General features: G+C 39.3%; 1 protein-coding gene across 1 annotated transcript; it reads left to right on the top strand.

Annotated features, from left to right (window-relative positions):
* Window positions 1–10,942: 10,942 nt before the first annotated feature.
* On the top strand, window positions 10,943–20,291 carry LOC124172098 (zinc finger protein OZF-like). The gene is made up of 3 exons (XM_046551505.1): window positions 10,943–11,192; window positions 18,373–18,455; window positions 19,155–20,291. Exons 1-3 carry the CDS (start codon window positions 10,943–10,945, stop codon window positions 20,133–20,135), a joined length of 1,314 nt encoding a protein of 437 aa, XP_046407461.1. The 3' UTR covers window positions 20,136–20,291.
* Window positions 20,292–22,166: the final 1,875 nt, after the last annotated feature.

The raw sequence follows: 22,166 nt of genomic DNA, 5'->3' as shown, positions 1-22,166 counted from the left end.
GATGTTGATTTTACTTATAACTGCTCTGAGTATTTTTTATTAGGATGTTCTAGTGGAATTTTCTACATTGATTCTCATTTTAAGTACTTTGAGTTTTATGAAAATTCACTCTGGACGTATTCCAAATTTAAATATTATTATGATGATTGCTTCTGAAAATAGGTAAATTATAATGGAAGAGATAGGGAACTGGAAAGTGGATGCATGTGGGCAACCTTGGAATCGGGTATCTTTGCCAACTTTCAGCTTTTTCATGTGAAGTCTATGAATTGACCAAGTGAGAAAATGAAATAGATATTCTTACAGGCTTACTCATGAATCAGGCTTCATGGTGATTGCTTGCTAGACTTAATCCATAGTGAATTCAACCCTTAATACTGGGTCAGCCAGTGAAACAAGACGACTGTATAAGGCCCTAGGATGGAGTTGGGAAGTAGTGGATTTTATGAAAATGTTGGATGCATTGTGCAAACACGACAAGCTTTTTATTATTTTAACATTCTGTGTTACTGGTCTGTTCTGATGGCTTTTGAAACCAATCCATCCTGAACCACCCAGGCTCTCAAGCTAAGACCCGGGGTCATTCCATTTCAAATCCACCAGTTCATGACACCCACCGACTCGGATTTTTATGAAACTTGCCATGGTCATACATTCTCGTATAATTAGAAATTGTGAGCAATTTTAACCTCCAATTGTCAGTAGTTAATGAAGTATGAGCAATTGAAATTTTGGTGTGAACCCCTTAAGTGCTGCAACGTGCAACACGTGGCGACTATTTTCATTCATAACTCCATTCCTGTGAGATAAAAAGGCATCATTTTTTTCTAAAGCTAAGTGGTCCATAATCATCGCACGACGATCTTTACATGTGTACTGCATGAAGTAAAATAATAAAGTTTAATAATAATAAAATAAATAAAGTTTACAAAAAATCTCGCTTGTACCATTTTTCATTGTCAGCATCCACAGAGAAAGACCATGCTAATACATGCGACTCATTGTTCAGTTTAAAGTAATCATTAATGATGGACAAGGATCCTGATGAAAAAAATCGTGAGTCGGACATTCCTTTCGTTAAAAAAATACTCATTCATGGTCATGGGAAAAAATGGCTCTTTATCTTATATCTGTATCTTAATCATGAGTCCTGATTAAACAATATTGGAGCATGCATTACCTCACTAAAGCGTATGCTACTGGCTCTTAGAGTAGGAAACACTTAAGCATGTGAATGTACTCCGTCACCTACTGCTAATTTCGTGCTATTTGAACTATTTGAGCAGAATTAATATTAATAAAAAATTGCATCATCCGTGGTACACTATTACATCCTTCATTCATTTTAATCTCTGTCCAAAGGCCAGATACATTTCATATCCAGATGTATTGACATCGCAGTAATGTACGTTATCAAATGTCAAAGGTAACCGTCATGAAATCATTTGCATTGAGAAATTCCTCAGATGCTCCACCCTTTCAATGATTCATTCAGTCATTCTATATCATTAGAAATTTAGGCAAAAGTAGTAAAATAATATTTACAACCTTACCTATTGATTTGAAAGCGAGCCTCGTCTTTTTAACTGGCTGACCACATACTATGATGTCTTAGTGTTTTTTACAGTCTAAATATTTTTTTTGGAATGTTGGCCACTTCCTCCCTCAAGAAGTAGTATGACCTCCCAGAACTTATGATTACAGGAGAATGAAGCTCGTACAACAGGGGTTCCCAAACTGGGGGGCGCGCCCCCCTGGGGGGCTTGGAGAAAGTCCAGGGGGGGCGTGACACCCAAATGAAATAAATAAAAAAATGACAAAAATAATTTCCTTAGATCTTTGAAATAAAGTCTTTCTAAGCTTTCATAATTGTTTTTGTAAAGATTCAATAAAGTTGTAAACTTTATCAAAGAAGGTTACAGTTTTTAAAACTACAAAACACACAAGAGTTCAAGGTTCTCAAAACTGTCCCCCTCCATAGCAGTTACTGTCAGACGCAATGGGTGTGTGTACTGATCTGGGTTGAGATATCTTTATACTTCACTCGCAGTGCAAGCTCCCTTCTCATTGGCGCAAGGGCAGCTGTATTGAAAATAAAAAGATCTTTTTATCTTACAATGAATATGATCTATCGAGGTAAGTATCACACCCCTATTGCACTATCAATTGCTGTTTTTTTATTTTCATGTTTTCAAGTTTCGAAGAAGATGGATAAATCTTCAAAAATTTATTGATAAAAAAAGTTTCTGTTATAAATTTCTCAGTATCGTTCCCCTGCACGTTTCAAACAACCCCCTCGTGCCTATGAGAGCGGAGCTCGCAGTATCAGTAATTATATTCGTTTTTCATGTAATACTTGTTTTAATTTTCATCTTATGTACAATTATTGAATCTTTCCATTCTGCGTCACCGCATTCAACAGTGAACAAAAAAATTACCTACTCACGGTATCAAGTAGGCACATACTTGTACGAGTACAAGTACTTGTATGAGTAGGAGTTGGTATGTACGGCACCGTGGAAATAGGGTATTGCAAAATGGAAAGCTGATATGTGTAGCAGGGGGGCGCGGTACAAAGAAGTTTGGGAACCCCTGACGTACAACATTGTCCTAGTGGCACACAGCAAGCATCATAAATCTCTGGCCAAGAGAATGAAGGTGAGGGGCCTTTAAGTGTCATGAATTTAACTGAAATATCACCTTCTTCATGGCTGAGAGCTTTCACTAGTCCAATGTACCACACTGCTTTCTGTAAATACTAGCAGCATATGAACCAACATCCAAATTATCGGGAAAATCCACTGTTTCAGAAAAAAAGTCAAATATAATGCTGTGCTCGTCATTCAAGCCGGTGAACTTTTCAGCAACTTTTCTATCTGATAAAGGCACAAAATGACGGAAGTTTCTTGTGCCCGGAATTGTTTTTGCCTAGGTGGATCTTTCAAGATTTTTACTACGTGGCCTTGGCACATCACTAGACTTAATGCAATGGATGTTAATGTTTTTCATATTATCTCTACAAAACTCACAAATCCTGCTGCTGTTTGTTACTTGCTCTGCCATCCGTTTAATGATACCACCTATACCATCAAAGGAGGACTTTCCATGGCTTGCGGAAAAAAAGACCAGGTTGCATTCATTCCATAGTCATTATAATGATGGCACAAATTTATAACAGACTTGTAGTTTTTATATTGCCCAGCACATCCATCTCTGTAGTACCGAACCTCTTGGATCATAGGCGAAGTTCTCTTTTAAAATTCTATAAGGTGACGTTGCTCTTTCATAAAATAGGACACATCATGGTTAAGGTCATCAAATATTAAACAATGAGATGAGGTATTGAGAGTACCATCTTTCTTCAGGTAAATCAAGCTAGGGTGTATGGTGGATAATAGATTGGTCCAGTGATAACTTTGAACTTCATCCTGAATTAAAAATGAAAAGTTTTCAATAAAATTCATCACGGTAACTACCTTTTCATGACTGAGGATTTCTTTGCTTATTTTGATAAAACGAGGATTGTTCTTTAGTGACGTAACGATGTGGTATCAGTTTATTCATTTTGAGGCATAGAATATCCAAGAGTTCATCAATGGATGATGTAAACCCATGTATCAGTGGAAACCCACTGCCTATAGTTGACTGTATCAGAGGGTCATATTCACAAAATATAGAAATTATGATATCCATCAACTCCTTATATGTATCCTTCAATGAGGAACTTGCATGGGTCGTAGATTGCTCTAAAAACTATTTTGAATGAGTAAAATGGATACATTAGGACGCAAAAATACATTCAGTTTCTCCATTCAACATCAAAAGAAATAAAAAAAATTGCATTTAAAATCGAGAAAAATTTCTCTGAGCCGACCACTGCGCGAAGACACCCGAGCGTTGCCGAGGCCAGGCGTGACGTCATAGGTGCCTAAACAACCGTAGGGAGTAGGGAAATACGCTGAGCGCATGGTGTAAAATTTGTTTTGAGGGAGTATTTAGCCGCTCATCGTCACTTTATTTTGTTCTGTTATTCTTGGGCAAGTTTTCCTATTGCTATTGTGCCGCAATTATAACTTGGGATATTAATAATTAGACACCGGGATGATGAAGTATAAGCGTTTCACTTCGTATGTTTCAGTCATCAGAAAAATGGATGATATCGTTGCCACTCGTTCGAATAGTACACCTGAAATTCATCTACGTCTACATAAAACCCCGCAAGCCGCCTAAAAGGCGTGTGGCATAGGGTGTTAGGACACCAGCCTTTTTTTTAGGACACCAAAAATCGATGCCACGACCCTCATGGAATTTGTTAAGACAAATTATTGCTATACGTCGGCGGCAAATCGAGTTGTAAAAGAAACTTGTAATACTGGAGGATAACGATCGTAAGCTGTGCTGTTGAATTTGGCAACGCCGGATTAACGGAGAAGGTAGTCCTATCCGTCCTACGGTACGAATTCACAGCAAAACAGTCTGCACACAATCCACATGTGAGATCGCGAATCGGTTCCGCTGCCAACACACACACAAGCTACAACCTATTTCAATAATATAGGTAAATCCATAAACAATATTCTAGCATATACCATAAAAATATAGTGGGAAATAGGCAAATGCTCTTATCAAAAACTGGATGTCACTATCACATTCTTATATTCATCACGTACAACTTACCATAACAGAACTCGTTATGATGAATACAACTATTTATTCACTGATTTAAAGCCTGAAATTAGCCCACACAAGTGACATTTCTCACTACTATTCGTTGAAATAATGGAATAACAAACTTCACACACAGTTTTTATTTCAATAGCGTGATCGTGAAATGTCATATCTACGGTGAACAACGGAGATTAGCACGCCACTGACAATTTTTACACTACTGTTAGACATTTATCGATAGCGTAATAGCACTTTTTACTATTCAATCACGATGGAACTCTGATAACTCTTGGCCGACATTTTTCAACCTTGTCAAACTTAGTGCATTACAACCACTGGCACTGTGATTATTAGCAGTAGCTTAACGGGAGATGTCACGTTGAAAATAACACTATTTTGGCACAAAAATGTTCCTAGATGTCTCCAATCAGCGAGCAAAAGTTGCATTGACTGGAATTCACCCCATAATACAAGCACAGACAGTCCTAAACGACGAATTCTCCGGTACCTACGAATAAACGGATGAAGTTATTGTATATAAAAGCTAAGCGGACATTAGTAAACATCCCTGTAAACACAAATAGCTGCAGCAGCGCTGCACAGGGGTTTCACAGCTGCAAGTTCGTTTCCGTTTCAATGAAGCGCGGTAACAGCGCTTGTGCAGCGCTCTTTCGCAGCACGCTGGCGAAACATGCAATTGCAGCGCATCAACAGCGCATGCCCAAAGCATGCCTGCAGCACGCTGCTGGAACGCTGCTAATGCGAGTTTGTGCAACAATCCTCCGCTACGCGATACGCGATTGTTTACCAGGGTGCTTGGGAAGTTTGCTGAGGCTATGGCGGCCAACGTCGTGCAACTGTTGATCGTCCTTGGGGATTCTAATTAGGTAAGAATTTATCATCTTCTTTTAAAATGTATAATTTTAGTTACTTTAAATTCAATGCTCCTTGAAATTAGGTAGGATTGGCTTTCTTTCATGGTGAATATAAGCACATTTTAAGAGTAAGTGTTTTTGTTTACATACGTGGTCGTAGTTATGTTTGGAACCATTGGAAATAAGCTTTAAAATAATAATCATATAGGTTTCCATAAATAGTGAAATAGGAAATCTGTAACGCATATCTCAGGAAAAGTTCACAGCTGAAAAGTTTTTAGTTAGCCAACCTTTTTAGTAAATACTAAAAAGATTGTCCAACGAGATGGGCTGACGCGGGAGTCAAAAAATCATTAAAGCGACAGAGAGAATGCCCTGCTAAAATGGAAGATGTCAATACTGATTTATCCAGTAATTATCTCGTGTTACTAATTAAAAAATATAAGTTGTTTAAAGCTTAAGGAAGCCTTCAAGAATGCATTGACGAATTTTAAAATGAAAACGCTGGTAGAGGAGTAACGAGATAACTCAAAAGCATTTTAGTCTGGTGTTAGGGAAGTACGAGCAATGTAAAATATTTTCCGTTTGATCGCTAAAATACGATGATGGATAAGTATTAGCAAACAGTTTCGTGAAAGTCAATTTATTGAATTCCTACTTCAAGAGTGTGTTCACTGAACCTTCTGAGAACAAATTAGAAAATATTGACAATGTTTTTGCAAGTTCTAGCTTCAGGGTAGATTGCTTTCATGAGTGTTTGGCAAGTTTAGCCTTTATATAAATGAGAAAGTGTAATTTTCTGGCGTATGTAACATTGTTGTGACCGTGTGGTGTGCATGTGGGAATCCTCTTGCGTGCTTATGATTCATCATGATAAATATTATAATTATTGCAAAGCTATTCTTGGTATAGTTTTTACTCTTGTCATTTATTCCTTCCCTCCTTTCACAATTGATCTCCCATTGATTGCGTCTTTTGTATCAGTAGATGCTTTATGTGTGTTCTTTGGTATATCCTCAGATGCTGATAAGAAGCCTACGCTGGTTCATGTTGGTTTTGGTAAAATAAATAAAAAGATAGGAGAGTGGTACCAGAAATTGCACCAGGATAAGGAGATCTGTTTTTAACAGCGATTGTGTATACTGTTGCATTATTATGAATATATGCTTTTATTTTTCATTGAATTGCTCTTGCTTCATCTGATGTGTCTAGCATAATTACTTTAAACGACCACTGTTTATTCTCAAATTTTCAGTTTTGTATTTCGAAGAAAGAGCATAAAAACTTCCACTGCTATTATATGCCATGCAATTCTGCCCTTGGGTACTGTCATTTTGTTCTGTAACTAGGAATTGTGGTGCATTCTCATTCTATATTGAGTACTATGTTTGTTGCCTTTGCTTTTGATGATTTTTCATTGTTGCATTGCTTCTGCTGACATATCATGCATTAATTACTTAACATGAATTTTGTTTATTCTCTAATTTTCAAATTTATATTCTGAGGAGAGGGCAGAGAAACTTCCACTGCCTTTCATTGCTATTTAAATCTGGCCTTGCATACTATCTCTTTGTTCTGTAACTGTTTGGGATGCAAATTAAAAGATGCACTGAAAATAAATTTTTTTAAGCATATTTTGAATTTTTGCGATTTTATTCTTCTACCATAAACTCATTCTGCTGTAAGGATAATGCTATATAGCGAATGGTGAGTAAGTATCTGTGTTTAAGGTATGCTTCGTTATTCTGAGGATTGTTGTACGCTTTGTATCGAGTGGTTACCAGTTCTTAATTTTGCATTCTTTTTTTGATTCGAGATTTGAGAACTAGTGCTGTTTTGGCTGAGTGAAGTACTGATGGTAAGCCTAGAGTGAAAGTCTATGGAAATTTTACTTTCTAGGTTATGACCGTCATAGAATTCTACCCTGTGTGCCAAACTTCTTGTCAAGGTAATTTCGTTTTGGTTTACTACCCTGTGGCCATAGTTATGCAGGTTATTCCGGACCTTTTCATTGATGGTATGCTTTCAGTGTAAATCCCCAAAAGCAATTCCATCATTCATGTGCAGGTCTGAATTATCATCGCTGCTATGCTCGTAGATATGTCTACTTGTCCGGGCACTAGTCAGCCTGGCAGGTGAATGAAGAAATAGCTATTGGGCATAAGCTATGAAGGAGTACTGAAACAAATTATTAGGTCTTGATTGAACTGCGTAATTCAATCAAGACCTAATAATTTATTTCAGTACTCTTTCATAGCGTATGCCCAATAGCTATTTCTTCATTCACCTGTCAGGCTGACGAGTGCCCGGACAAGTAGACATATCTACGAGCATAGCAGCGATGATAATTCAGACCTGCACATGAATGATGGAATTGCTTTTGGGGATAGGCCACCGGGTAGTAATTGGCAAGGATAAGCTTGATTCAGTACGCAATTAAAGCGAAATTCGGGCTCCGCAGCACCGCTGGTGTAGCGTTGCTAATGCATTTCTACAGCGCTGCAAGACGGTTGTTGCAGCGCTGCCGCAGCAACTGAACGGCGCTGCTGCAGCTAATCAGCAGCGCTCGTGATGCTCCTCCGTTACGCTGCCGCAGCTGTTCTGCAGCGCTACAGTGGCGCTCTAGCAGCGCGTGTGGCATTCAAAAAACGGAAATTTGAAGGTTGCTGTCGCGCGTCAGCAGCGCGTGGGCACCGTCTGCAGCGCTACGGTGCAGCGCTACGGTGCAGCGCTGCTGCAGCGCTTCAGCAGCTATTTGTGTTTACAGGGATCACAATCGTTCTAATTACATACTTAAATGAATGATATGCCGTCGATAACATCAACTTACAATTAACGTATCCCCATTCCAATGGCCGTGGCTCAGACTCCTACAACGATGTTATTTAGGTATTATCAAATTTTTGGTTTAACTGCTCCAGTTTTATATTTAATGCCCTTACTCAGATATTAATATTATAAATAATACAAAAGACGAGGGCTTCCAAGCCTCAATCGTCGGATATTTATCTTTAAATATAAAATAATCAACACGTCTAACAAACGAAGCTCTCACAACTGCTGGCAACTATTACAAACAATCACAACAATAGCTTCGCGTGATGTTTAGGCACCTTTGACGTCATCGAGGCTTCGTCGGCAGTGGCTTGGAGGGTGAGGGAGTTTTTCCCGCGCTTTAAAATTCGTTATATTTATCATTAAATATCTCGCGAATGAAAACTCCGATTTGCATGCGGTTTTCTTTGTTGCATTCAGAAAATAATTTTCTGTCCGCCTATGAAATAAAAAATATTCATGCAAGTTCCCCATTGCAAGACACTAATTAGAAGTTTTACATTTTTATGTATGACTCAAACACAAACTGATTGAGTCCCAGAAGCACCAGACATCACACACAATTTTGGCTGAAGTGAGCAAAATTTGGAGAAACCAATTTCTTCTTGTGGATATTGCTCTTTGAAGAGCACATAAAGTTCTTTGAGGTTTTATAAAATCAACCTCTTTTGCATATACTCATTCTTACTTACACTGACTGTATCTTTGGCTTCAAGAATATGTCTAGAATTCTTATCAAGCTCATAAAAAGTTTTCACCAGCTCTACTGTGGAGTTTGGAAGTGATTTCCCAGCACATGGTGATGGCATAGCAGGTATTACCTTCTCATCAAGTAACTGTTTGGCCTGTCTCACAGTTTAGTTTGAAACATGAAATTCACTCATAATCCTTTTCATAGACCAAGATAAAGGGGCCAGGGTCAACATTTGAAGTTTACTCAGCCAGCTAACTGTTGGCAATTTATTCTAAAATTTTAGACAGCAGGTCATCCAAGTCGGCTGCCTTTTGCTTGATGAGTTGACTGTCACTCTCATCTTCATAACTTCTTAGATTTTCCAGGGATGGATTCACAAATTTCAATGCACCAGACACTTTAAAAACAAGGCCATGCTTAGCCTGTGTTATCTTTCCTTTTCCATATGAGTGTACTGTGAGAAGACAAAGAATGTAATTTCAAAGGAGAGCAGTCTAAAGCCTCCAAGCTGCAGTTTCTTTCATCTTATTTTCTATGACTTTCTACCCAGTCTTAACTGATGAAAGTTCTTTATCGCTTTCGTCAATGCCATTGGAAACAATTTCACTTATACAAATTTTGGAAATCCTCATGTCGCACATACAGCAAATTTTCTCCAGGCTTCACCATGATGCCTGCTGCTCTCACGGACCTACACTTTTTTAGAGGTATGGTCCTCAGAAATTTCCTCACAGGACCTTTATGTATGGCAAAAGGGTACAACATTAAAGCTTATAACACTCGTATTTCCTTAAAAAGGAATGAAGATGATGAGAGCACACTGTCAACAGTGATGACATAGGAATATTGCACCGCAGGGTAATGAATTATCTGTCCACTTCTGGTAGTTATTTGAAATAAAAAAGTTTGTGTAGCTCTTTTTGTGAAATTCAGAACTGAGTTCTTTGCCAACACTGCACAATGCTTTCTCTGACATGGCAAGACATGCCTCAATACGAATAAGATATGTTACAATGTAAGCCTGACTATTAATCACACACATGAGTTGCTTAGTCTGAAATTCAACACAATATCACAAAGGCAGCACCATATGAATGAGAATTAAATTAACTTCACTTGGACTGAAATTGGATAAAACTTTCTGATAGCTCTCCTCTGCCTTTGCATTTTATACCATACTACTCAGTAGCTGTAGTATTCGAAATTAGCTGTACGTTGGGGAGTACATTCACACATTTTCATTCTCTGACCAGCTCTCGAAGAGTGAGGTTGTGTGTGCCGTGCGCTCCTGAAACCGGTTCTTCACTGACCGCCAGCGATTACCTTGGGCTTCCACCCCGTTGCTACCGTCTTTCCTAGTGTAGTGATTTTAGTGTGCATTTCTATTGATCATATTTTGCGAAGTAGCTAGAGTAGTAAAGTGTAGTAGTGAAGTAGTGTTGTGAAGCTTCCTGGTCCTGTAGCTGCTACTGTGCCTGCCACGCGACTGGGGAACGGATAAAGAGTCGTTGACCAACTTACTCGCTTTTAACTTCTCTTCTCTCTTCCTTATTTCAAGTTGCCTTAATTGTTTTTAGTGATAACCTAGTTATAATACTACGAGTATTTGTCTCGTTAAGTTGTTAAGTAGTAGCATAGTACCTAGAATTTATTGATAGATTTAAGGTATTAGTGTTAATTCCTAAAATTACTTGATCTTCTATTGTTTGCGAGCTCTATCACTGACCCTTTCTTCTTTATAATTATTAACTTCTTAGCTACTCGTTAAAAAAAATAACTAGCTTCATCTTACGCAATATTTTTATCATTATTATCGGTTTGTGTAACTTCTAAGCGTTGTTTATAAAGTCGATAAAGCCCCTAGAGTAGTATGGCTGGCCGATCTTCCGTCACAAAGGCCAAGAGCAAGGCGAAGAGCGACCTCCTTGAGGCACGCGTCACCGAACTCGAGAAATTGGTGGCAGAAATACGCGCCCGGGTAACGGGTTTTGGGGAAATCCCACGATCCGGGGATCGTAGCGTCTCATCTACGGCTCTGTGCAATACCAAGGTGGTGTCTCGAGCAAGCTCGGGGGAGGTAGCCTGCACGAAAACCTTGGATGGGACGGTGCAGTCTTCGGGTCAGGGGATTACTCATAACCTGAGGCCCGAGTGGGTGGCTGTACCCCAAGGGCGGGGGGCGGTGGCACAGCCAAGTCGGGGAGCCGGGGAAGCGGAGGCTAACCCCATACCCGTTCACAACAGCTTCGCGGTCTTGTCGGAGGACAATTCCGGGGAGCTAGTTGGCGAGGTCGTGAAGCAACCCCCTGTCGCGAGGGATGCAGCTTCGAGAGACAGCCGGGGAGGGAGGGCGGGGATCGTATTGTTAGGGAGTTCCAACGTTCTGCGGATTTTCTCCCAGTTGGAGAAGAGGGCAAGGAGAGACGGAGCGGACCAACGGGTCACCTCGTGGTGCATACCAGGAGGCCTTGTACCCCATACTACGGCGGCGGTAAAATCAGCAGTGAAGGACACGGGCTGTTCTAGACTGCGGGTGGTGGCCCATATTGGCACTAATGATGCCTCTGAACGCAGAGCTGATAAGATTTTAAATTCCTTCAGGGATCTAAGCTCGGAAGTGGAACGCGTTCGGAGGGGCACTGGTATCGATATGCGACTGTCCATCTGCAGCATTGTTCCACGGACGGACTGCGGCCCTCGAGTTTGGGACAGGATTTCCTGGATCAACAAGAGGCTGTGGGAACTCTGTGTGAGCATTGGAGCAGAGGTCGTGGATCTTCGGCCGGTGATTAGATCGTGCCGGGCTCCCCTCAATTCGTCTGGGGTGCATTATTCCAAAGAGGCGTCGGAACGGGTGGCTCGTAGGATTTTTGAGCACTGTGGGTATTTTTTAGACTAGAGGGTAGGTCATCTAGCGGGATTATCAATGATTTAATTAAACGTAGCCTCCGAGGAAATCCGCAATGCGAAAGATACGAAGAAGTAAGCTTAAGAGCGGTAACGCCGAACAATAGCGTATTTATTCCCAAAACGCGTGCTCCAGAGAAAGACAAAATGTCAAATATTATTGGTACTGCCAATAAAATTCACCCGCTGAGTACACAAAAGCTTAGAAAAGAACCAACCGAAACTCTAACTACAAAATATGATATAACCTAGTTGTAGTTAATTGCCGTAGCGTAAAAAACAAGCGCGCCGGAATCGAGCATATTTTTCAAGACGCAGACGTGGTCATGGGGACAGAGAGCTGGCTTACGGAAGATATAAGTGACAGCAAAGTTTTTCCTCCAGAATATAAAATTTACAGATGCGATCGACGCAATAGAACAGGTGGCGGAGTTTTTATAGCAGTTAAATCACATTTGCACAGCGCCGCCCACGAAATAATTGACAACGAAATAGAAAGCGTATGGTGTACAATTAAACAACGAAACAAAAGGAGTATTCATGTTTGCTCTTTTTATAGACCGCCGAACTCCGAAGTCGATGTTATGTACCTTCTAGAAAATCAAATATCTGCATTTACTCAGAGAGACAGTAATAGTGTAATAGTAATCGGGGGCGATTTTAATCTTCCATCCATAAACTGGGATACTTACACCGTAAAAACGTATTCAAGGAATAGAGAAATCAGCGAGGTATTACTCAACATACTTGTAAATCACTCTCTAGCCCAAGTAGTTGACAAACCTACGAGAGGAAATAAGATATTAGACCTTTTAGCAGTAAGCCATCCTAAGTTGATAAAACAACACGATATTATTGTCGGTATAAGCGATCACCGAGTAATCTTTGCAACGTTAAAAATTGATGTAGTGTCAGCCGTAAAACCTAAACGCAAAATTTACTTATTTGATAAATGCAACTTCACTAAATTTGGCGAGATGCGTAAAGACTACTACAAAAATTCGTAGTTACATCAAAGGACCAAAGCACAGATGCGACATGGAAACACTTCCTAGAAATTCTGCGCCAAGGAATCAACGAACATATTCCGCAAAAACTGAAGTGTGATAATAAAGAACCTCGCTGGTACTATAACGATGTCAGAAGGAAAATTAGGAAACAGAGAAAACTATACAACTTGTACAGAAAATCCATCATGTCACTTAATAAATCGAAGGAACTTGAAGCTAAAGAAAGTTACGCTGCATAACGCTCAATGACCAAGAAATCAATGCGAATGTTTAAGAAAAAAGTACTCGAAGAATTACTCGAAGAAAATCCGAAATCCTTTTGGTCGTACGCGAGAGAGCTTCAGGGAAAACATTCAACCGTATATTCTTTATTTAATAAAGATGGTAAACTTGTCACCGAAAATATTGACAAAGCTAACACTTTAAATTTCCACTTCCAAAGTGTATACACTACTGACGATACTCAGTTCAATTTAGACATCCCATATACTGAGGAATCGATGGAAGAAATATCTATACAACGTGATGGGATAACTAAACAACTACAATCGATTAAGAATAGTAAATCTCCGGGTCCGGAGGGAATATCCGCGCGTGTCCTCAGGGAGTTAGCTCCACAGATCGCACCTTATTTAGAGATCATATTCAAGAAGTCACTCTCCGAAGGGAAGTTACCGCCAGACTGGAAAATTGCAAGCGTTACACCCATATTCAAAAAGGGAAACAGACATGACCCAGGCAACTACCGTCCGATTTCATTAACATCGATTATAGGCAAGATACTTGAGCATATCGTCGTTAGCAATATCATGACTTTCTTGGACAGACGTAACTTCCTCCATGACTGTCAGCACGGATTCCGAAAAGGTAGATCATGCGAAACACAGCTCGCGCTCTTTCTTCACGACGTTATAAAATCTGGTGAATCGAAAAGACAAGTTGACGCTCTGTTTCTAGATTTAAAGAAAGCTTTCGACACTGTACCTCACAACAAACTTTTGTACAAATTACAGTCATGCGGATTAAACGAAACAGTTTTAAACTGGATACGCGACTTTCTCAGAGATCGTAAACAAAAAGTTGTTCTTGACGGAATTAGCTCCGATGTTGTAAACGTTATATCAGGTGTTCCACGAGGAAGCGTAATTGGCCCCCTGTTGTTCATTTTATACATTAATGATCTCTGCTCCCGCATTAGCAGTAAAATACGTAATTTGCTGACGACGCTGTCATCTATCGCGAAATTAGTGATCACTCTGACTATGAAATTCTATCATCTGACTTAAACAACGATCATTTGTGGAGCCAAGAGTGGGGACTCAAACTAAATCTGAGCAAATGCATGGCGGTACATTTCTTGCGGAATTCGTCCAACTCTAATCACGTTTATGCAGTGGATGGCATTAATGTAAAGGCAACAGACGAAGTGAATTACCTGGGAGTTACGATAACCTCGAACCTCACGTGGGGAACACATATAAAGAATATTTGCGGCACAGCCCTTAAGAAATTAGGATTCGTCAAGCGTATTGTGGGAAGATTTTCGGACGAGAAAGTAAAGGAAAGGTGCTATTTCGCTCTCGTCCGACCGCACCTTGAATATGCAGCGAGCATATGGGATCCGGTGCAGAAAGACTTAATCCGCTAACTGAATAAAATTCAAAGGAAGGCTGCGCGTTTCGTCAAAAACTGCTACGGGCGTACAGACAGTGTTACCCAGATGTTAAGCGTGTTAGGCTGGGAGCCGTTGGAGACTCGGAGGCTGCGCGCTAGGCTTAGATTGCTTGAACAATTGAGAATGGATATCTTTAAGAGCGATACAGAGAACATAATATTTGAGCCACACTATATTTCCAGGTCCGATAGAAGTGATAAATTAAGAGAGATGTTTTGCCGAACGGATAGATATGCGAATTCGTTTTTCCCCCGAACCATAAAGGACTTTAATAAACGCTAGTCCCAACTTCGTTTGAGCACTACATTTTTTTATAGCTGTAAACGGCTGGTGTCCTAACACACCCTGCCACACGCCTTTTAGGCGGCTTGCGGGGTATTATGTAGATGTAGATGATTGCTTATGTGTTTCCTACTCTAAGAGCCAGTAGCATGCACTGTAGTGAGACAATGCATGCTCCAATATTGTTTATTCATGAGTATAAGCTTATATATATCCTCTTAATTGTCTAGAATCTATGTGCCATGAAAAAGAGCCATTTTTTCCTGTGACCATGGATGAGTATTTTTTTAGTTAAAGGAGTGTCGGACTGACGATTTTTTCATCAGTATCTTTGCTCATACATTAATGATTGGTTTAAACTGAACCATGAGTCTGTATTCGCATGGCCTTTCCCTATGGATGCTGACAATGATAAACGGTACAAGAAAGATTTTTTTTGTAAACTTTATTTTTTTGCACCTGAATTACTTCATGCAGTGAATATTTAAAGATAATATTGGGATCATTATGGACCACTTAGCTTTAGAAAAAAAATCATGCCTTTATTCTCACAGGAATGGAGTTATGGATGAAAATAAAGATCACCATGTGTTGCACGTTGCGGAACTTAAGGGGTCACGCCAAAACTTGCTGTTTGCTGTTAAGCAGTAGTTTATGAAATAGGAGCAAAAATTGCTCCTATTTCATTAACTACTGACAATTACAGTCTAAAATTGTACCCAATTTCTAATTATACGAGAATGTATGAGGATGGCAAGTTTCATGAAAATCCTAGTCAGTGGGGTCATTTGGTCAAAATATTGGTTGATTTAACATGGAATGAGCCACTGGCAGAAAGTCATATCAGCGGCAATGTGAGGCCACATTCAATGAGAGAGTTAGAACCCTTTCCACTCTTCTTATTAGTGGTGTGCATTCACTGAAGCCATTATATATAATTTCGGATCCATATCCGATGCCTTCCGCAACTTTGGATCCGGTGTATCTGATGAAGGGCAATAACTGCGGATATTTGGATATGAGGCATCCCATTTCACCATCCCTAATGTTAATCTAGGTATGAGATCAATAATACCCCATGCATTATGTTTGAAATAACTTTTTAAATAATGCAAGGTGTAGATGTTACGAAAGTTTCATGAGACATGGAGAGGTGTGCCTCTCATAGATTGTGATCTTAATTTACTGCCATTGTTTTTCTTACAAACCCTGATAAAAATAAACTCCTCCATTGAGGGGAGGTCTACCCTCCATTGAGGGTAAGGGAAGGATAGGTGTACCCTTCCTAAACCCTTCAGCAAGGGTACACGAAGGGTATTTTAGAAAATTGGTAGGTAGGCCCTCTCCTTCCTTGAGGGTACGGAAAGGGTTTGGCCAGCCTGAATGAAGGGTACAGGAAGGGAAGGACTAATTTAAAAACTAAAAAAAACATAAATTAACATGAAATTTAAAAAATCGCTAAGCAACTAAATTAAACTAATGGGGATGAGTTGTAGCAGTGATTTCTTAAATTATAAGACAAAAAAATTGGCCAAGACTCGATCTTGAACGCGGTACCCACATATTATAGGACAATGACCTAGTGCCTTAACAACCTCGGCTATCGAGGTACTGGTGAAATAAAGCTTCTTAACAAAACTTATTCTACAAAATCTTAAGATGAGATTTGCACCCGAGTCTACGTGGAAGAAAGCTGTGACTTTTTTCTACCACACCTATTTCGTTTCAGAAAATAAGATCGGCATACAAATACCAAACATCACTCTCGCCATGTCTCATTGTCAGCCACACAAATAGGTTACATCCTAAAAATGTGAATGAAAGAACTTCTAATGGAGCTTTTTTCACACAATTATAGAATCTATTGTGTACAGTGGCGTAGCCAAGAATTTCGTTGGGGGGTCCAAAACCGGGTGGGGAAATTTTTGAAAAACAGGATACTAAGAAATGGGCTTTAAAATAATTCAAACATTTTTCATAATCGAAAACAAATTCAATCTTTTAAGAAATTTTTTTAAAATTCATTGTTTTTCAATATTTTGTTTTCTTTTATGAAGGAAAATGATGGTGTTTTTATATTTCGGGGGGCGGAGGGTACGACTCATAGACTGCTTCCGTTCTTGTACAGAACTCAATGCTCTTAAGCAGGTGAAAGTAGCTGAGGAGACACTTTCAGGATATGTTTTCCTCAGTTATAAATGCTAAGTCCCAAGAAAGGGTACACGAAGAATTTTTTATCCTTCCCTTACCCTTAACGGTGGGTAGAGGAAGGGTTGACGGATGGTAAGCGAAGGAGTTCCAAGGAAGGGTACACGAAGGATTTTTCTACCCTTCCCTTATCCTTAATGGTGGGTAGAGGAAGGGTTGACGGATGTTTAGCGAAGGAGTTCCAAGGAAGGGTACACGAAAGATTTTTCTACCCTTCCCTTATCCTTAATGGTGGGTAGAGGAAGCGTTGACGGACGGTAAGGGAAGGGGTTCCAAGGAAGGGTACACGAAGGATTTTTCTATCCTTCCCTTACCCTTAACGGTGGGTAGAGGAAGGGTTGACGGATGGTAAGCGAAGGATTTTTCTACCCTTCCCTTATCCTTAATGGTGGGTAGAGGAAGGGTTGACGGATGGTAAGCGAAGGAGTTCCAAGGAAGGGTATACGAAGGATTTTTCTACCCTTCCCTTATCCTCAATAGTGGGTAGAGGAAGGGTTGACGGACGGTAAGGGAAGGAGTTCCAAGGAAGGGTACACGAAGGATTTTTCTATCCTTCCCTTACCCTTAATGGTGGGTAGGGCGTGGGTTGTGCAAGGGTAACTACCCACCATAAGGCTAATACCCTTCCTTTACCCTTCCTTAACCCACCATGGTGGAGTTTATTTTTATCAGGGAATGTTTTTATATACCTGTTCTTCTGAAGATAAGTTCTTATAATATGACATATGATATCTTCCACTCTATTATTTATTAAGCTGATAATGGTATTTGTCAGCTTTTATTACCTTCTGGCCCCTCTACTTCCTGTATTATTCTATACTGCATAGTTTAAGCTTTGTAATGTAAGCAAGTATTTGGTTTTATAATTGATATTTGTTTCAATTAAACATTTGTATGTATTCTTTTTGTAAGTTTAGTTTATTTTTACTTCTGTACTTAAAAAAGTGCATTGAGGTGTTTTCTGGAGTAGATACTTTAGGCTAGTGTACAATATTTGCTCAATTTCTCTGAGGAGCAGTGCCGCTCAATTTGTGAAATAATATATGGAATCCACTGTATAAAAATTAACAGACACTTTGTTATGTGTATATCATTTAACTGAAGGATCGGTTAAAGTAGCTACCTTGGTATCGGTCTAAAGGGTGTTATAAATTAGTTCAACGAATCATAGATTTCATGCCTGACTCTACTTATTTTTTATGTGAAATTCTTTTCTAGAGTCTGCAGCTCCTAAAAGAGACTCGGCCATATTTGCAGTCCTTGAAAATATTAGAGCATCACACTCAAGGAAAGGAAAGAAGGTGATGGATAAAGACATTAAAAAATGTGATACCTTTCTTACCGATAAAATAACGTCGTGCTCAATTCCTAATGATGGACGGTTACATTCGAAAACTAGATACGCGTCTAAAATCAGAGTGGATAGAGCAACAATGACTATTGATGCTAACAAAAGTGGTTGTGATAAGGCAGACACCATGAAGTTTTTTAGGAGCACTGAGAATGGAAAGAATGGCCCCGAGGCAGTCATACGAGAAAACGAAGTGAAAACTACGTGCACGATTATAAGTCCTGGGAATCGTGCCAGTTCAACGAAAAAATCTTATCATTGCTTCAACTGCAGAGAAGCATTCAATGCCAAACATGATCTCGTGAAGCACCTCGAGATTCATTTCGCGACTCGTAATATGGATATTGATTCAAATTTGTCAATCGGAAAAGATTTATCCCTCAAAACCTTTGTTTCTAGGAGAGAAACTAATAGTTCTTGTCATCCCATCTCCTCCAAAAGTTTAAATCAGCTGAAGTGTACAAGCCAAGGGGTGAGACGAATAGGAAATTGGCTTCTTAAGGATAACATCGGAGAAACAAGGGAAAATAAAAATGTAAGGGAAGTGAAGAGAAGCTTTATTGTAGGAGAGACATCATGCACAGTTAGTCCAGACACTGCGAAGAAGTCTTATTCCTGCGGTGAATGTGATAAGTCTTTCTCTCGAAAGAACACACTTGTCCGTCACATTCGCACTCACTCGAAGGAGAAACCTTATTCTTGCAGTGAATGTAATAAGTCTTTCTCTGTAAAGAGTAGCCTTGTATGTCACATTCGGACTCATACGAAGGAGAAACCTTTTTCGTGCAATGAATGTGATAAGTCATTCTGTCTTAAGAATGCCCTTGTCAGTCACATTCGGACTCATACGAAGGAGAAACCGTATTCATGCAAGGAATGTAATAAGTCTTTCTCTGTAAAGAGTAACCTTGTATGTCATATTCGGACTCATACGAAGGAGAAACCGTATTCATGCAAGGAATGTAATAAGTCTTTCTCTGATAAGAATACCCTTGTTCGTCACATTCGGACTCATACGAAGGAGAAACCGTATTCATGCAAGGAATGTAATAAGTCTTTCTCTCAAAAGAGTAACCTTGTATGTCACATTCGGACTCATACGAAGGAGAAACCGTATTCATGCAAGGAATGTAATAAGTCATTCTCTCGTAAGTATTCCCTTGTCAGTCACATTCGGACTCATACGAAGGAGAAACCGTATTCATGCAAGGAATGTGATAAGTCTTTCTCTGTAAAGAGTAACCTTGTATGTCACATTCGGACTCATACGAAGGACAAACCTTTTTCTTGCTATGAATGTGGTAAGACTTTCTCTCAAAACAGTAACCTTGTCAGTCACATTCGGACTCATACGAAGGAGAAACCGTATTTATGCAAGGAATGTAATAAGTCTTTCTCTGAAAGGATCAACCTAATCCGTCACACGCGGATTCACACGATGGAGAAACCTTATTCTTGCAGTGAATGTGATAAGTCTTTCTCTCAAAAGAGCAACCTTGTCAAACACATTCGGACTCATACGAAGGAGAAACTTTATTATTGCAATGAATGTAAAAAGTCTTACACTACCAAACAAAACCTTGTCTTACACAATCGGGTACACCGGAAAGATGCCTTATTCTTGCAATGAATGTGAAAACCCAGCAAGGAAAAACTGATTTCCATCAGATTTGACATTGATTTCCAACAGGTTCCACGCCCTGATTTCCTTCTCCTTTGAATCTGTTTTGAAAATTGAAACAGCTGGAAATCAGTAGGAAGACAGTGGGAAATCAGTTGTGAAGGTCCAACATGGCGGCTGTTTTCCTACTCATTTCCATGAATGTGGTTTGACTCTGGTTTCCACTTTTCAATAGATTTGAATCCGGTTTCCCCGTTTAAGCTATTTCGAATCTGTTTTCCACATTCATACCTATCTGAATCTTGTTTGCGACTCGATTCTCACCTCCTATGACCTGCTGATGCATAAGTTAACTTCGGATACATGAGTTAACTGCTGATACCCGAGGCGGAAGTAATTATTTCCGCCAATTCCAAGTTTCGCAGAGCTGCACTCAACCAACGTTTCTAACTTCACATTCTACATCTCTATCATCAATCTGGATGTAGACTCAGCTGACAAAAGTTTACAAAATACAGCCTAACAAAATGAACTTCATGTAAGTCTCCCACCACAACAAAATGACACAGGCTCTATTAACGTATTTATTAAGAATGCACAAACCCTGTTGGAAGTACATATTCAATTGAAAATACATAGTCATCTAATTTGGTAAACTTCTGAGGCAGAATACACTTAAAATCACAAATTCATGCGTTAGAAATAATTTAGGGAAACACAGAATTTACAGATGAAATCTCATTAGAAGGAGAGTTAGACAAACTAGTCGTGCTTTTTGTAATTGTTTATCAGTTCTTGAAAAGTCATCGAAAGGCAAAAGTTTTGCCAAGAGTAACAGAACAGTCACTGCACCAGAACAACAACAACTTACATCAGATTCCACAATCTTGAATTATCGAAGAGCACAAATTTTTCCGTGATTAACAGAAAAATCACAACACTAGAAAATATTTCAGATGCCTTTATGAAAGAAAGACTTCTTTACGTGACTAATGAAAATAATTATGGTTCAGAATTAAGCCAACGATATCTGCATGTTACACTACAGAAACTTGCCATTAATTTTTAAATACATGAACACGGTCGTTTCACTTAGCACAAACAAACCAGCAAGATACACAATATTCTGAAAATCCTGGTAGGTTCTCTTCGGCGACGTAACGCAAGTACATATTATACATATTGCATACAAAAATATTAGTAATCGCTCAAAATCTGTTGACACAAGATAAATTATCCAATGAAAACACAAAAGATCGAAATCACATCAGACTTCCACTGTCGCTTGAAGACTGAAGAGATGCACGAATGGCTTAATTCAACGCTGCGGGAATTTAGCACTGGTTAAATAATACTGATATGATTATTTTATCTCCACGCCCTATTACTTTAGCACAAAACAGAGCCACAAGCACGTAAACATTCAGAACGGAATCGGCGTATCGGCGTTGCTGCTTTGGTTTGCTATCTTTTGTAGTTAGGTGGCAGCACTATGCCCGCTATATTTTTTTAAAAGGCGAAGTCGCAAAGTGTGGTTTAAACATGCTTAAGCCGTATTAGCCACTTAAATCGCATGCCCGGTGAGCGCCAGCAGGTGAAATGATGCACAATTCAAAATGTGGATGATATACAGTAAATTTTTTTCATCACCCGTGATTTTTTGAAGACGGCAAGGTACATATTTCCTCTACGTCATTATTTTATTTCTGACCATGATTTTGAACTAATTATACTCATTGACACCTCAGAAGAAGTAATTTTCCAATCAACTCAGTCATAAAGCCTGTGTGAGATAGATTTTTATAAGACACTCATTTCAAGAGAATTTAAAATAGAGTATGTGCACATTTTTGGGAAGTGATCTTAAAAAAGAATTTACACCTCAATTAGGCTAAATTCTGAGTCTGAGAATAGAGAGGTACTTTTTAAGCGAGATATTAATTATTAAAATTTTCAAAATTAATGATGCGCTGAAACACCAGTCGGCCATATTCTCAAGGCTGTGACGTCATTTTGTTCGACGCGTTCTCAGGCATATCT

The sequence above is a fragment of the Ischnura elegans genome (genome assembly GCF_921293095.1).
Source record: "Ischnura elegans chromosome 13 unlocalized genomic scaffold, ioIscEleg1.1 SUPER_13_unloc_1, whole genome shotgun sequence".
Classification (NCBI taxonomy): domain Eukaryota; kingdom Metazoa; phylum Arthropoda; class Insecta; order Odonata; family Coenagrionidae; genus Ischnura; species Ischnura elegans.
The sequence above is the reverse complement of the archived record's forward strand: the minus strand, read 5'-3'. Positions and strand labels throughout refer to the sequence as shown.